The sequence below is a fragment of the Hippoglossus hippoglossus genome, chromosome 19 (assembly GCF_009819705.1).
Source record: "Hippoglossus hippoglossus isolate fHipHip1 chromosome 19, fHipHip1.pri, whole genome shotgun sequence".
Classification (NCBI taxonomy): Eukaryota; Metazoa; Chordata; class Actinopteri; order Pleuronectiformes; family Pleuronectidae; genus Hippoglossus; species Hippoglossus hippoglossus.
Genome location: NC_047169.1, coordinates 1,392,267 through 1,405,816, shown reverse-complemented (window position 1 = coordinate 1,405,816; position 13,550 = coordinate 1,392,267). Strand labels below are relative to the sequence as shown.

General features: G+C 44.8%; 2 protein-coding genes and 1 long non-coding RNA gene across 5 annotated transcripts in view; 2 read left to right on the top strand and 1 right to left on the bottom strand.

The window, feature by feature from the left end:
- gprc5c (G protein-coupled receptor, class C, group 5, member C) overlaps positions 1–3,673 on the top strand; it is a 5,394-nt gene extending 1,721 nt beyond the window's left edge. The window contains exons 2-5 of the mRNA XM_034570763.1: positions 1–913; positions 2,425–2,525; positions 2,855–2,989; positions 3,414–3,673. The exon at positions 1–913 is cut by the window's left edge and continues 101 nt beyond it. Coding sequence (XP_034426654.1) covers positions 1–913; positions 2,425–2,525; positions 2,855–2,989; positions 3,414–3,446 — 1,182 coding nt within the window. The 3' untranslated portion in view covers positions 3,447–3,673. The remainder of the gene's footprint in view (positions 914–2,424; positions 2,526–2,854; positions 2,990–3,413) is intronic.
- Positions 1–5,339, bottom strand: part of LOC117753001 — a 17,248-nt gene extending 11,909 nt beyond the window's left edge. The window contains exons 1-2 of the long non-coding RNA XR_004612177.1: positions 5,293–5,339; positions 3,808–3,937 (exon numbers count right to left, since the gene is read on the bottom strand). This is a non-coding gene — a long non-coding RNA (uncharacterized LOC117753001). The remainder of the gene's footprint in view (positions 1–3,807; positions 3,938–5,292) is intronic.
- A 4,940-nt stretch (positions 5,340–10,279) lies between these two features.
- Positions 10,280–12,073, top strand: oxld1 (oxidoreductase-like domain containing 1). 3 transcript variants are annotated; one of them, XR_004612176.1, is made up of 3 exons: positions 10,307–10,583; positions 11,456–11,889; positions 12,023–12,073. XR_004612176.1 is itself a non-coding variant. In XM_034570768.1 (2 exons), the coding sequence occupies exons 1-2, from the start codon at positions 10,548–10,550 to the stop codon at positions 11,828–11,830; spliced, it is 387 nt and encodes a 128-aa protein (XP_034426659.1). In that variant the 5' UTR covers positions 10,280–10,547; the 3' UTR covers positions 11,831–12,006. The 3 variants fall into 3 exon arrangements, 2 of the variants coding, with proteins under 2 accessions (XP_034426659.1, XP_034426658.1); XM_034570768.1 differs by lacking the exon at positions 12,023–12,073 and having other exon boundaries at positions 10,280–10,559; positions 11,456–12,006; XM_034570767.1 differs by lacking the exon at positions 12,023–12,073 and having other exon boundaries at positions 11,456–11,998.
- The last annotated feature ends 1,477 nt before the right edge of the window (positions 12,074–13,550 follow it).

Genomic DNA, 13,550 nt, shown 5'->3' with positions numbered 1-13,550 from the left:
GCCGTGTGGGGGATCGTGCTGGAGGCCGTTGCGGCGGCCGGCGTCGTCTTCTCCTTCGTGCTCTTCATCTCGCTGCTGGCCAGCTTGCCCTTCATCAAGGACAAGAGCCGCAAGAGCTCGGTGGCTCTGCACGCCGGCTTCCTGGTCTTCACCGGCGGGCTCTTCTGCCTCACCTTCGCCTTCATCGTGGGGAAGGACTTCTCCACCTGCGCCTCCCGGAGGTTCCTGTTCGGCGTGCTGTTCGGCGGCTGCTTCGCCTGCCTCCTGATGCAGAGCGTGAGGCTGAACTTCCTCGCCAGGCGGGACAGAGGGCCCCCGGCTTGGGTTTTGTGTCTGGGGGCGATGGGGCTGTGGCTGGTGGAGGTGGTCATCAACACGGAGTGGCTGATCATCACGGTGGTGCGCCACCCGCAGCTGCTGCTCAACGTCACGGCTGAAAGCAGCAGAGCCACAGCCACGCCCTGCAACATCGCCAACCAGGACTTTGTCATGGCGCTGATCTACGTGATGACCCTGATCCTGGCGGTGGTGGTGGCGAGCCTGGCCGTCATGGCGGGCAAACACAACCAGTGGAAGAGGGAAGGCGCCTGCGTCCTTGTGAGCGGCCTGTTCTCTGTGGGAATCTGGGTGGCGTGGATCGTTATGTACGTCTACGGCAACGACAGGCACGGGGGGCCCACGTGGGATGACCCCACCTTGGCCATCGCCTTGGTGGCCAACGCCTGGGTGTTCCTCATCATCTACACCATCCCAGAAGTCTGCTGTTTGGCCAGCGACGACGAGACGCAGCCGGGCCCCGGAGACGACCTGTACCCGAACCAAGGAGTCGGCTACGAGAACATCCTGAAGGAGCAGAGCGCTCAGAACATGTTCATGGAGAACAAGGCGTTCTCCATGGACGAGCCCAACCAAGGTATTTACAGTCTGAGCTTCACGTGTCGTTGGTTGGTTACTGCAGCTTCACAGTTAAAAGAGAAACACAACATTTCAGTGTTTTAACTCTCACCAGCTTGAGGCCGACGTGGAGACTCTGAGAGTTCAAAGTGAATCTGCAGGAACATCCCTAACTTAATGTTTTCATTCTACATTTAGTTTAGAAGTTGTCTGAACAAGACGTCCTGTTCTTCACGTCGTCGCTTCATGGGACGTTTTCCTGCTGCTCTATTCAAATCAGATGTTTCCCTGTTTGTGAGCATTTGTTTGAAACGAAGCTAAACTCTCATTAACCTTCGTGACGACGTGTCGCAGTCAAACTGGGAGTTTGTTCAAGTGCAAATCTAGTGGGACTTGCATCGTGTGCTTTTTGTCAACACTGAACCCTGTGTCTCCACTGACCTCATTGTCCTCAGTGACCTTGTTAAAGTTTGAATCCCACAGAGACAACCTGAACAGACCAAATACAGAAAAGTGAATGTCCTCACGATGTTGTTCTTCAGTCACAGACGGAGTGTTGATCACATCCTGCAGAGTTACGTCTGTTCTCCTTTCAGATCAGCTCACACATGTCGCTGCAGATCCAGGTTCTGTCTCTTTCTGAAACATTGTTCTTGATAAACTGCAGCCGTGGTCGACATCTGGGTCAAACCTCAGGTCCACGTTGCTAAAAGATCACTTTGATATTTTCTATTTTGTTTCACCATATGGGACGCAGACAGTCGTGGGTGTAGCCAGTGCGTCATGGCAACAACATAGAATCACTTCCTGTGGACTGACGCAGCCGAAATTTTATATATGAAGAAATAACAACGGTAATAAGACAAATTCAGTTTGATGAAAAACATTGATGGTGAAATCTTCAGTGCAGACGAACCAGGTAGGATGAACACAAGGTTTTCTAACTTCCCTCTGCATCGTAGACTGTTTATAAAAAGTTCTGCACACAAACAATAAAAGTGAGAGTAGATTGTAGAAGAGTTTGAGGACGACTCACTAATGAGGAGGAAGAATTCTGAAGTATCAACACAAGAGAACAAAACACACACGTTTACTATTTAATATAATATAATAAGAGAAACATTACAAACACACACGTTCACTACCCGTCTGCTCACTTTTCTCTCCCCTGTAAACTCCTCTGAGTCACTCCTGTTAATCCGAATCCAAATGCATCGTTAGTCGCTGCATCACGGAGGAAACGCTCCGGCTGCACCGCTCCCTCTCTGCCGCCTCCCGACGGACACACATCACACCTTGTGTTTGCTCTGTCTCCGTGGCGACGGAGGTGCGGCGAACGCTTTCATCCAGCGGGAAGGTGTTTGATGTTGTGAGGCTCAAAGTGCGACGGCGTCATCTCCTCCCATTGGTCAGACACAAACCGGTCAGGGGACAGGAAGCGTCCCTTGGTCCTGATATGGTGATTTACTGGTGTGTGAGTTTGTAGTTGACACAATAACAACATCTATGACGTCTCTCTGTCCATCACAGGGATCAAACACGTGTCGCCGTACAGCGGGTACACCGGGCAGCTGCGTAGCTCCGTCTACCAGCCCACTGAGCTCGCTCTCATCTCCAAAGCAATAGGAAATGTGAGTACACGCCCGTGACGTTTGTGTGTTTGAACATAACATGATGCGCACACACAGTATGGGTCATAAGCCCCGCCTCCTCCATGTCAGCAGATGGGACATGGACCAAACTAAAAAGGTAAAGTAGACACACAACAGAGGTTTCAGAGGTTTTGATTGGCCCTGCATGATAAACATGGCGCCGGGTCAGTTCTGACGCCTCGTGTCCTCGCTGCTCTGCGTCCGTATATCAACTGAAAGCGTTTTGATTCTATCATGATCGTGATTCCTCCATGCACCCCCCCCTCTCCCTCTGTGTTTGACTTGTCCCGTGTTGTGACTCCACGCAGCACCGTCCGGACCCGTCCCAGGACATGGTCATCCCCAGAGCTTCCACCACCTCCGCAGCCGACAGCGGGAGCAGCTCCGCCTCCTCACTCGCCAAGAGCGGGAACGCTGCGCTGGCTCAGACAAATGGAAATAGTGTAGGTCGCACCTCCGAACCCCCAACGCCTGCTCACGCTCCTTCTCCCCCCCCCCCACACACACACATTCCTGCTGATCACTTCACCTGCAGATGCTTCTCTGTTCCGCCTGCTGTTTCCATAGCAACTTCTTCTACAGGTTGATGATGAATCGCCTCTTTGTCTGGATCTGTTTTTCTTCCCTTGTGGAGCTCGCTCTCTAGACCTTGTGTCTTTCACTTTGCTCTATATGCGTCTTGCAGTGAGTGAGCGGGTGCACGCTGGTCTTCTTCACACTTTCCTCTTTTCATAATATAAGAAATGATTGATCTCATTTTGATGTTCAGATGTAGTCGTCTTGTTTTCATTTATCATCTCTCAAACACTCTGAACGGTTTGTGCTCCATCATCAAGGATCATCATGTATGTCTCTCTCCTTCTGCAGGGGAACGGTCTGCACAGGACGTCCCAGTGGTGAACACACGTCTGGCCTCCAACCCCCCCCCCCCCCCCCCCCCCCCCCCCGTCAAATGAATTTCACTTCACGTCTTTTTTCATCTGCACCTGCTGACTGTACGCTTGCTGTTATCTGTGGTTCCCTGAGCTGGTTCTAAGAGGAACCCTCAGCCCCGACATGTGGAGGTGAACACCAGGATGAACGGCTGATGGAAAACAGCTAAACCTTCTATTGACTGATTCCCTCGTGTGCCGCTGCTGTCAGACAGTGCAGAGCTTCGTTTGGAAGTGGAAGCGAGGGGACGCAGCCGCGGCTTTAACACAGAACAAAGACTTTTTACAAAGGTTGTCATTCACCGTGAGCTGGAGCCGCTCACACAGACGGAGAGCCACGGTGCTGACGACGCAAAACACGAGGGAGGAGAATAGTTTAGCTTCGTGCTGGGGGGGGTGTTCCGTTTAGCAAGTACACACAAGTGCAAAACCTCTTTCCTGTACACACACACACACACACTATTGTTGATAACCACAAGGTAAAATGTAGCCGCTGCTTTGGAATTCATGTAAATAAGTTGTGATTGTGCATGGAAGAATTGTATGAATATTTATATTTAATGATATTTATAGCACTACGGGTGCTATTTAATTATTTTATATAATTTTTAATGATAACCCAGAGGACAGAAAGCTGACATCCCAACAATCTATCGATACTTGGTTGTAAACGTCTCAGGAGATTTGTTCCACTTACTCGGTTTCCTCTTGTTGCCACGATCGCAGAATTTTAAAAGTCCAAACTGAATTCTCTGTGGGACTTGAGCCGTCTGTCATAACTTAATGTACCGAGATGATGAGATCTGCCCGACACAGGCACTTTGTTTTTAAATGATACAGCAAATAAAAGTTAAGTTGTGATGTTATGAATTGTGTGTTTTTCTGATAAAAATGCTCTAAAGTCCATGTGAGGTGAAGACTGGAGGAGGAGAGAGTCTGGAGACTCACACTCTGATTAGAACTTTAATATTCACCACACCAACGTAAAGTTATTAGTATTTTAGATTCAAGATGCAAAGATCAGTTTGTAAAAATACAGACAAATATAATCATGTAAATAGAAACAGTGACAACAGTAAATAAATCAACATTTCACTATCAGTAACTTAGGCATATTTACAAATGGTCAAGAATGTATATCATATATCATTTTACACATTAATTCATTAACTCCAGGATCTGCTGCCGTTTGGTTCAGAGCTGAAACTTCTGTGTTACGTGAGAGAAACAAATTCAATCGTGTTCATCAGCTCCTGCAAACTGTCGGATCGATGCAGCTCCACTGAATTCATCAAGGTCATCAGAGGAAACAATTGATCTTGGTTTCAGTTATCAGATCTTCAATATCTCTGCTGGAGAGGAAAACTGCCGCAGCTGCAGCCTCATGTGTTCGAGTCTCTTCTCTCTTCTCTCTTCTCTCCTGCAGCACTGATTTACCTTCTGTTTACTTCAAGTTTATGGTTAAACTGTAAAATATCTAAACTTAATTACATTTCTGTCCCACAAGGGTTTGATAACGACATCTTAGGAATCAATGAAAGTTTATACATGTGTGTGTGTGTGTGTGTGTGTGTGTGTATATATATATATATATATATATACACGATAGATCATATCTGGAATCTACAAAATCTACAAAACAAAGTACCATAACTCCCTTTAAAATAACAAAGCTGAACATTGTCACAGTTTGTTAAGCTTTAGATCTCAGAAAGTTTATCAGCCAAAATCTCAAACTCTTCCTTTGATAAGTGAAACACTGATATTATCGGTCATTACAGTTTCACCATGAGGTTCTGTTGTAATCCTCTGACCACACACACACACACACACACACACACACACACACACACACACACACATCTCTCTTGTCTTTACTGCAGCTTCCTGCTGTTTCCCTGATTGATAACCGATCTGACTGCTGTGGCCTGATAACCTGCAGGTTTCCTGAGGAGGTGGAACCAGGCGACAGGTCACATCTATTTCTGCCACATGTGTTTTATCACTGATGCTCAAATGAAGCAGTCAAATGACTCTGCTGCGGACCAGATAAGACACTTGTGAAGGTAAATGGAACAATAAGCTTTGTATTGTCAAATAGCCTCGGACTACTTCTGTGACCTGGATCTATTGCAGCAGTAACAGCCCGATAATGTACGATGTGCCGCTGACCCTGAGGATGTTGTGTTTGGATTTCTATTACACAACCAGGTCCCCAGGATGAGACTCTCACAGATAACTCACAGGGTCTTTTAGCCCAAACCATGAAAATAAAACCCACATTGTGACAATCACCCTCCTGCTGATTAGTCTTGTGTTGTAGCGCCGGTGATAATCAGCCCTGTTCCTCTTTGTGTCTCTGAGCCGCAGGGTGTGTTTGTGCAGGATGCTGCTGTGTGTTCAGGGGAACACGGAGGAACCACAGCTTCCTGGAACGGCAGCGTCAGGAGTGTGAGAGACGTCTGACTGTGAGCTAATTGGTGCCCGGACCTGTTTCCTGCTGATCGCACCGGATCTGAGACGCTGAGCGATTTGTCCAATCAGTCAGAAGCACACAAACACACCAACACAAACACTGTGTTCGATCCAGCTTCACAATGAACTGCAGTGAACTAAAGACAACCACATGAAGCTGCTGCAGAGAGTTTGATATGTCAATGACCGCAGAGGACAGGACCAGAAACAGAGGACATGTACAGAAACAGAGGACATATAGAGCACATGATAATGAAAGAGGGATATTAATAACTTTATTTATAGAGCACAAAACAACGTACAAAGTACTAAGGGCTGCACAACAACAACAACAGAAGTAATACTAAGGAATGAAAAGTAACAGGAATATGTTTTTTTCACTGAGACCTAAAAGAAAAACCTTGTACATGTTCTTGGCTGTTTTCTACTCCAGTGAAACTCTGATAAATTCGCTCTGAGCCTGGAGCTCTGGGACTTCACCACCTGAGTGAAGGCTCCTCTGTCCATAACTACACCCCCCCCCCACCAGCCGTCGAGTTCTGCCTCTCATGTTAAAATGCACATTTGAGTTCAAACCACTCTGTGATTGCAGTTGTTCATTAACGGCTTCTCGTTAGAGGTGTGAACACCCACTGATCGGTCAGAGGAACACACGCTGCATTCAGGTCCCTTCAGCTACTGAGCTCAGACCTTCAGGTGAGGAATGATTAACCAGCAGCTGGAGCTGAGCTGCGTTCAGGGTCCACTCGCCGAGCAGGGATCCACGGGTCAGAGGAGCAGAAACGTTCATATTAACCTGAAAACATGATGACATCACCACACAGCTCAGATAGGTAGCACGTCATAGCTAATGTGCTCCTCCTCAAAAACATGACTACTCAACAGTGTCGACAAACATCAGCGGTGCAATGTACCCACGTACATTTACTACCAGTTACTGTACTCAAGTACTCTTAAGTTTTCATGTGTCTGTTTCTAACCTGAGTAGATTTATTTTCAGGTACTTTTCACTACATATACAAATATCTTTGACATGTTAAAATGTGCTTTATATTCTTAAAAGTAATTCATAACGAGAGAATTGGTCCAATCAGAGCGGACGGGTGATATTAGACTCCGCCTCCTGCAGCAGCAGAACCTCAGCAGTGATGATGTAGTAGACCGGTACTCTGCAAGTACTGTTACTTTTAATACTTTAAGTATATTCAAACTCAAGTACTTACTAACTTGTGCTCAAGTGGAAAAGTTGATGCAGTACTCTTACTTTTACTTGAGTACTCTTTTGTATATTTAGTAGAATGCTTGAGTTCTTCCTCCACCACCGACAAAGATGCAAATCAATCATTCATTTCTCTTCAGATGTTGTTTCATTTGAAAATATCAGGAAAATCTGTCTGAAAATTTAAAACAATACCAATAATCTCAATGGAGACGTCACATCTATCAGTTCACTTTGCTGAGCGAGTCAGAGAAGTGGGGGGGGGGGGGGACGTCTGCACAAAGCTTCCATCCAGTGAACAATGTTGAACGTTGACATGCAAATATGCTGCACTGCAAAAACGTCCTGACGTTGACCTGTGAGGGAATCTAGAGAAGTCGGAGGTTTAATTTTAGACGTGTTGTATGATTCTATTGTCCTGTGAGCGACTGCTTCCAGCTTCATTAGTCCCACGATGATAAACTAATCTTTTACACTGAGCCGCTCTCTGTAAAGATCGGATACTTCGGCAGTGGTTCTTACAAACAAAGAAGTCATTTTATCTGTTAACCCTCTGATACGTCCTCCAGGAACCGGATCTTTACCGTCACGGTTGAAAAGTACTCAACAGCTTGTGTACTTTTCCTGTGTGTATTTATTTAAACGCTTCGTCTGATGACTCCTTTGTTTGTCTTGTTCTAAGGGGAAATCCTTTGTATTCTAATGAAACTCAATGAACTCATGAGAATGATCCAACACCTAGACTGTGAGGATATAAATATAAACTATATACAAATAAAAAATATGATCTGGTTTAAAAATGATCTTTTTATACCTGATTCAACATTCACATGTTTTCAGAGCTATTATGTCTTTGATACTGATTCATAATGTGTGAAACTACGATGACGCATTATCTGCATCACCGTCGTGTTTTAGGAGTTGTGACGTGTGTACACACGTCAATCAAACACAGGTAAATTGATTCTAAGCAAATTCCAATTTGACTTTTACGTGTGAACTCCGTCCTCTCTCCTGTTGCAGCCTCCTGACATGTACACAAACACGTCTCTGCCAATTCTGACAAGTCGCCATCGGAGCTGTTGACTTGTCGTCTCAGGGCAGTGGCACACTCTGCAGTAACGGAACAGTGCGGTCTTTGTGCGCTCGGGACAAAGCTGGCGCTGTGAGTCAGGCTGCAGAACCTGGAGGAAGGACACCTGAGCCCCGAAACACCTCCCTGCTACCTTCTTACCCCAGACTGTCACATTCTGAGCTCATCCTCAGATTCACAATGAAAAGAAGATGTTTAGTTATGACAGAAGTATATTGTCTGATTTGAGGTCATAAACTAGAGATTTGACCATCAGCACATTCCACTGTTATTTTATGTCCATGCATTTCTAAAATTCTTCTACTTTATGATCTTTGTTTGGGTTGAATTCCTGGAAGAAGTTCCTCCGCTCACAGTGGGACAATGCAGTGTTGAAGAATGTGCAACAGGTTGTTGGAAAAGCTGCCACGCTGGGTTTCAGCAGGATTATCAGTGAGGAAGCTAATCTCCTCCGCTCCTGCAGGTCGCCTGCAGCCACATGAAGCTGGAGCTCGTTTGTGTCGGGGCGAAAGTTTCCAGATCAAGAGAATTCATCTGCAAAGTTTTAGTTTTTGAAGATTCACACTCTCTGAAGCGTCTGACATCATATACAGAGCTGTTCAGCCTGGTAGAAATATTTCCATCCTTATCCATGAATCATTACTTTTCGTGCTCACGTCCATGGAACTAAATAGTGTTGGGACATTGGACTCATCGTCACGAGGCCTCCAGACGTCCCCTGAGGGCCCCAGCGAGTCCCCAGACCTCACTTTGAGAACCACTGGGTCATGTGAAATGTTTCCAACTCCATCAAAAATAGTCTCGCTCCCCTGAGCTTCTTTTTTTTCAAGTATTTATCACGTGCTTGCTTTAATCTGACTTCCCCCCCCCCCCCAATCTGCAAGTAAAGGGCCCCTCAGGAAATGCCTGCCGGAGGTAAAGCAGGGGCCCCCAGGATTTTCAAGGGAAAGGGTGTTGAGAGAAATGTAATCCAGCAGCAGGGATGTGGGTGGAGGGTAGGGGGTGGGGGGGGATGGAGAAAACAGAGATCTCCGCCTCCTCCATGTTCACATACCTGACATGACTAAGAGACTCTGAGCAGAAACCCAACATCCATCAATCAATCTTCAACCTCACCCTCTGATCACACAGACCTCATCTGTCATGATGAATTTAATAATAAAACCAGGATCATAAAACTAACACTGAATCACTGAGGTTATTCAGACTCACGAGTTAATTCTACTTCCTGTGTAAACAGCTACAGTCTTTTCATCTCAGAACATTTACTCTGCGTCTTTCACATCAGCAGCCTGTACGCTGCTCTGGGTCTCTGGGGCCTCTGGCGAGATAACATGCGCCACCACACACCTGGTATCTGCTGCCGGGCCGAGCAGCTGCGGTGTTTCCACGCCACGTTTCCATGGAGGAGGAGTGCAAACACCGAGGTCTGTGGGGACGTCAGAGTCACACTCGATGTCTCCCACATATTCTGCTGAACACAAACACAGGGATCAGCGAGGAGGTCACATCGTGTAGGAAGAGGCCGGTGAAACTCCCCGGTGACATCACGGCGTTCCAAGGGAGGAAGGCCAGCGGCGTTTAGGTCAGTTTGAGATTCTGTGAAGTCGACTTCATCATCAGATTCAAAGTCTTAGTTCATCTCATGTTCAGGTAACAAACAATAACAAAAACATATATTATATTATATTTATATGTAGCAAATTATACAAAATAAACCTGAGTTACTGTCACTTTCTCTGACTAGAACAAAACTCACAATCAAATAAGGCAACACATTATTTATTAAAAGATATATATTGATATATTATTTCATATAAACACATGTTACATGTTTTGTTGAAACAAACAAATTATAACTAGATGTAATATAATAGACCCTATACATTATATGCATTATTATCTAACTATATATAAACATGTGGTTTCAGTTTATTTTAAAAATAAAAGTTTATTTCTTCCTTCTGCTAATTCAGATGAAACACTGCCCCCTGCTGGACAAACGTCGTAAACACAACCAGTCTCTCGTGAAACGCCCACAAACCGTCCTTCTCTTTCTATTGGTTTAAATGTTGGAAGGGCGACATGTGATTGGTAGTTTACTTTCCTACCGGCCAATCAGCTCGTTTGTTGACGGCTCACGCAGAGGTCATAGTTCAGGGGAATGTGGACATGACGTATTTGTTCGCTTACAGCTGCGGTGCTAACATCTGGAGATGTTTAATATCTTATAACATGTGAATGACACAGATCTATAACCTGACTTCCTGTTTCCTGCGGCGATGCTGAACACGGTGAGGACGGTGTCTGTTCACAAGGTGAGCTAACTAAGCTAACACGAGCTAACTAAGCTAACACGAGCTAACTAAGCTAACAGGAGCTAACAGGAGCTAACACTAAGCTAACTAGCTTACATGCTCCCCAGCTAGTTCGTCAGGTGACACTTTGACTTTGAGCTGTAACTTTGTGTTTGTTTCATTCTGTCGGTCAAACAACCGGAAACACATCGTGTTGTTTCTTCTACTGTAACAGAAGAAGAAGTTTAATCACGACGATGAGACAGAAACGAGCTTCTGTTGGTTTAACTGATGCTAACGTGTTGACTCCATTAAAACACTGGTTCTGGTTCCTAGTTTATTATGTTCTTATAGATTATTAATAATAAACATTTGTAATGATTATAACTTTACCTTCATGTTTCTGAAATGCTTTTCTTGTCCTGTATTTGTTTAAAGCGACTCTGTCAGATAGATGGATGCTTCTTGATCTCTAGATAAATAGATAGATGACAAGATTCAGGCCAAACTTCAGGGTCATAAAGATCTTCCTCTAATTTACCTAATTTACAATGACCTGAATAACTGACATTTCTGTCGTGTTATTAAAGTTTGTACAGATCTGTAATCTCACTGAGAGATTCCTTCCTACTGATGAAGGTCAAACCTCAGACCATCAGAACTGTCCCGTCCACTAACCTGCTCTTCTTCACGTCTCTGTAGCTCCTCCTTTCAGATCCCACGAGTAGAAACACATTAGATTCAAGCTTCATGGTCGAGAGGACAGAAAAATTAAGTTCTTAGTTTTCTGTCCTCTCTAGTTTCCATAATTAAAAGAAGCATACAAACAGGGTGCAGAACTAAATACATGTAAACATCCTGTCCTCATGTCCTCATGTCCTCATGTCTCTCAGCTGTGCCTCCTCTCTATGAGGCCTCCCTGCTCTCAGCACCCTCAGCAGATGTGGAGCAGGACGGTTCGCTGCCTCTCTGCTGGACCTCCTCCTCCTCCTCCTCCCTCACTTCCTGACCCCCCCGAGTGCTCCTCTGAACCAGGACCCAGCCACAGTCCCTCTGCTTGGACTCCTGACCAGGGTCCGCCCCCCCCTCCCACACACTGCTGCATGAGCGGCTGTCATAACTGCGTGTGGATCGAACACGCCGAGCAGCTGCTGGCGTACTACCACGACGGAGGCGACCAGGCGCTCGCCGCCATCGAGGAGAACGTCCTGGACGAGAACCTTAAAACCTACTTGAAGATGGAGATTAGGCTCCTGAAGAAGACGTGACTGATGTTTTTACTGCCAGTGTTGACAGACACACCCCAGTCTCTTATTTTACCTCCACATGTTCACTTTCAAATCCTCTCTGTCACATCTGCAGAACATTTCAGACCCGAGTCACCACCTCTGCTGGCGACAGGTGGAAAAAGCTTTCGACTCCCACTCCAGCTGTAGACAATAATGTAGCAGGAAGGTTTTTGTTACAGTTCGGATCATAACATATCACCTTATCACTTATGTTACACTCACAGCTGCTGATTTGAATAATGACGAAAAACTTTATCTAAAAATCTAATGTCGGATGTTTTAAAATGGAATTTGACCTAATTCCTTAAGTTTCAGCTTGAGAACAAACAACCTGTCGTACCAGAGTTGTTCTCGTTAGTGAAAGTGAGAGATTGGTAGAGTGTGTGTTCTCTATAAGAAAATCCTGTTCATTTCTCTCTGATTCATGAATCTGTATAATTCACTGTCATGTTCCTTTGGTCGTGAAGCACAGGATTTATTTATCAGTTTTTTGATGTTTGAACTGAAGTGTTAAAAGTATATTTATATGCATCTTATGTATATAGATCATTAGTTTTATTTTATTTAAATTATATGTTTGAAGTTTATTTTATGCTTTTTTTTATTAAAAGTTATTTATAAAATGTGTTTTCCTTGTTGTCACTTCTACACAAGAACAGGCCACTAGAGGGAGCTAGATGCACATAAAACTACCTGCTCTCCTTAAGTGAAAAGATTTTGACTTTATCTTATTTCATCATCATGTGGATTCAACAAGCTGCTTTTGAATTGTTCTCCAGCAGCTGACTCTCTAAATGTTAATCTCTCCTGTTGAAACATATAAAACAAAGATGTCCATTTGGTGTAAATGGGATCTAAAGGACTCTTCTTGCTGACCACACAGAATGAGCTGGTGGATCATGTCAGAAAAGTTCCGTCCAGTGAGAATGACGTCTTTCAGTCGGCAGGTGAACGAGCCGCTCTGCTTGTGACCCTGATCTCTCCCTGACTCAGCACTCGTCTGGTAGCAGTGGTTCTGTGTAAGTCCTGATTACACAGGAGACGATGGGCAGTTATTCTTTTGATCTGGGTTATACAGAGGATTACACACGGGTCATGTACAGAAGCGTGTTCCCAGCCACTCTGACGTGATGGAAAACACAGATTAGTGCCAACGTGTCATCTCTCTGATATTAACGAGTCTTAATATCCTCCCAGCATCTGATCACACATCCCCCAGTAAAGATAATCAGTGCTATTCTGTCACATTGAGCTGATTCAGTGAAGTTTATAATAAAACAACTATTCAACTGATTATTGATCTAATGTTATGTTATTGTTTATGAAGAAGCAGCAGCTGAATGTGATGCTTCGCTCAGCACCGAGAATCTCAAACAGTGAAGAGAAAAACACTTTTTAATGCAGTTTGATTTTTAAAGTGTTCAGAAACATTTCTTGAACGCAGCAGTAGAAACTCTGTCGAGGTGGATTTGCCCTTTTTAAAGGAATGGTCCAACAATTTTACACTTAAAGCGCCTGTAAAAACATTTAAATCTGTTAATATGTTATTTCTTACGAGTTACAGTTGATATTGACGTGTTGACATCAGCTGATATTTACCAGTAAAGAAGATGTGATGACACGTTGTGGAGGATGTCGAGATTCTGGAGCTTTTTAAAGGATTTAGACCCAAACAAAGAATATCTAATTTTTTGCTACA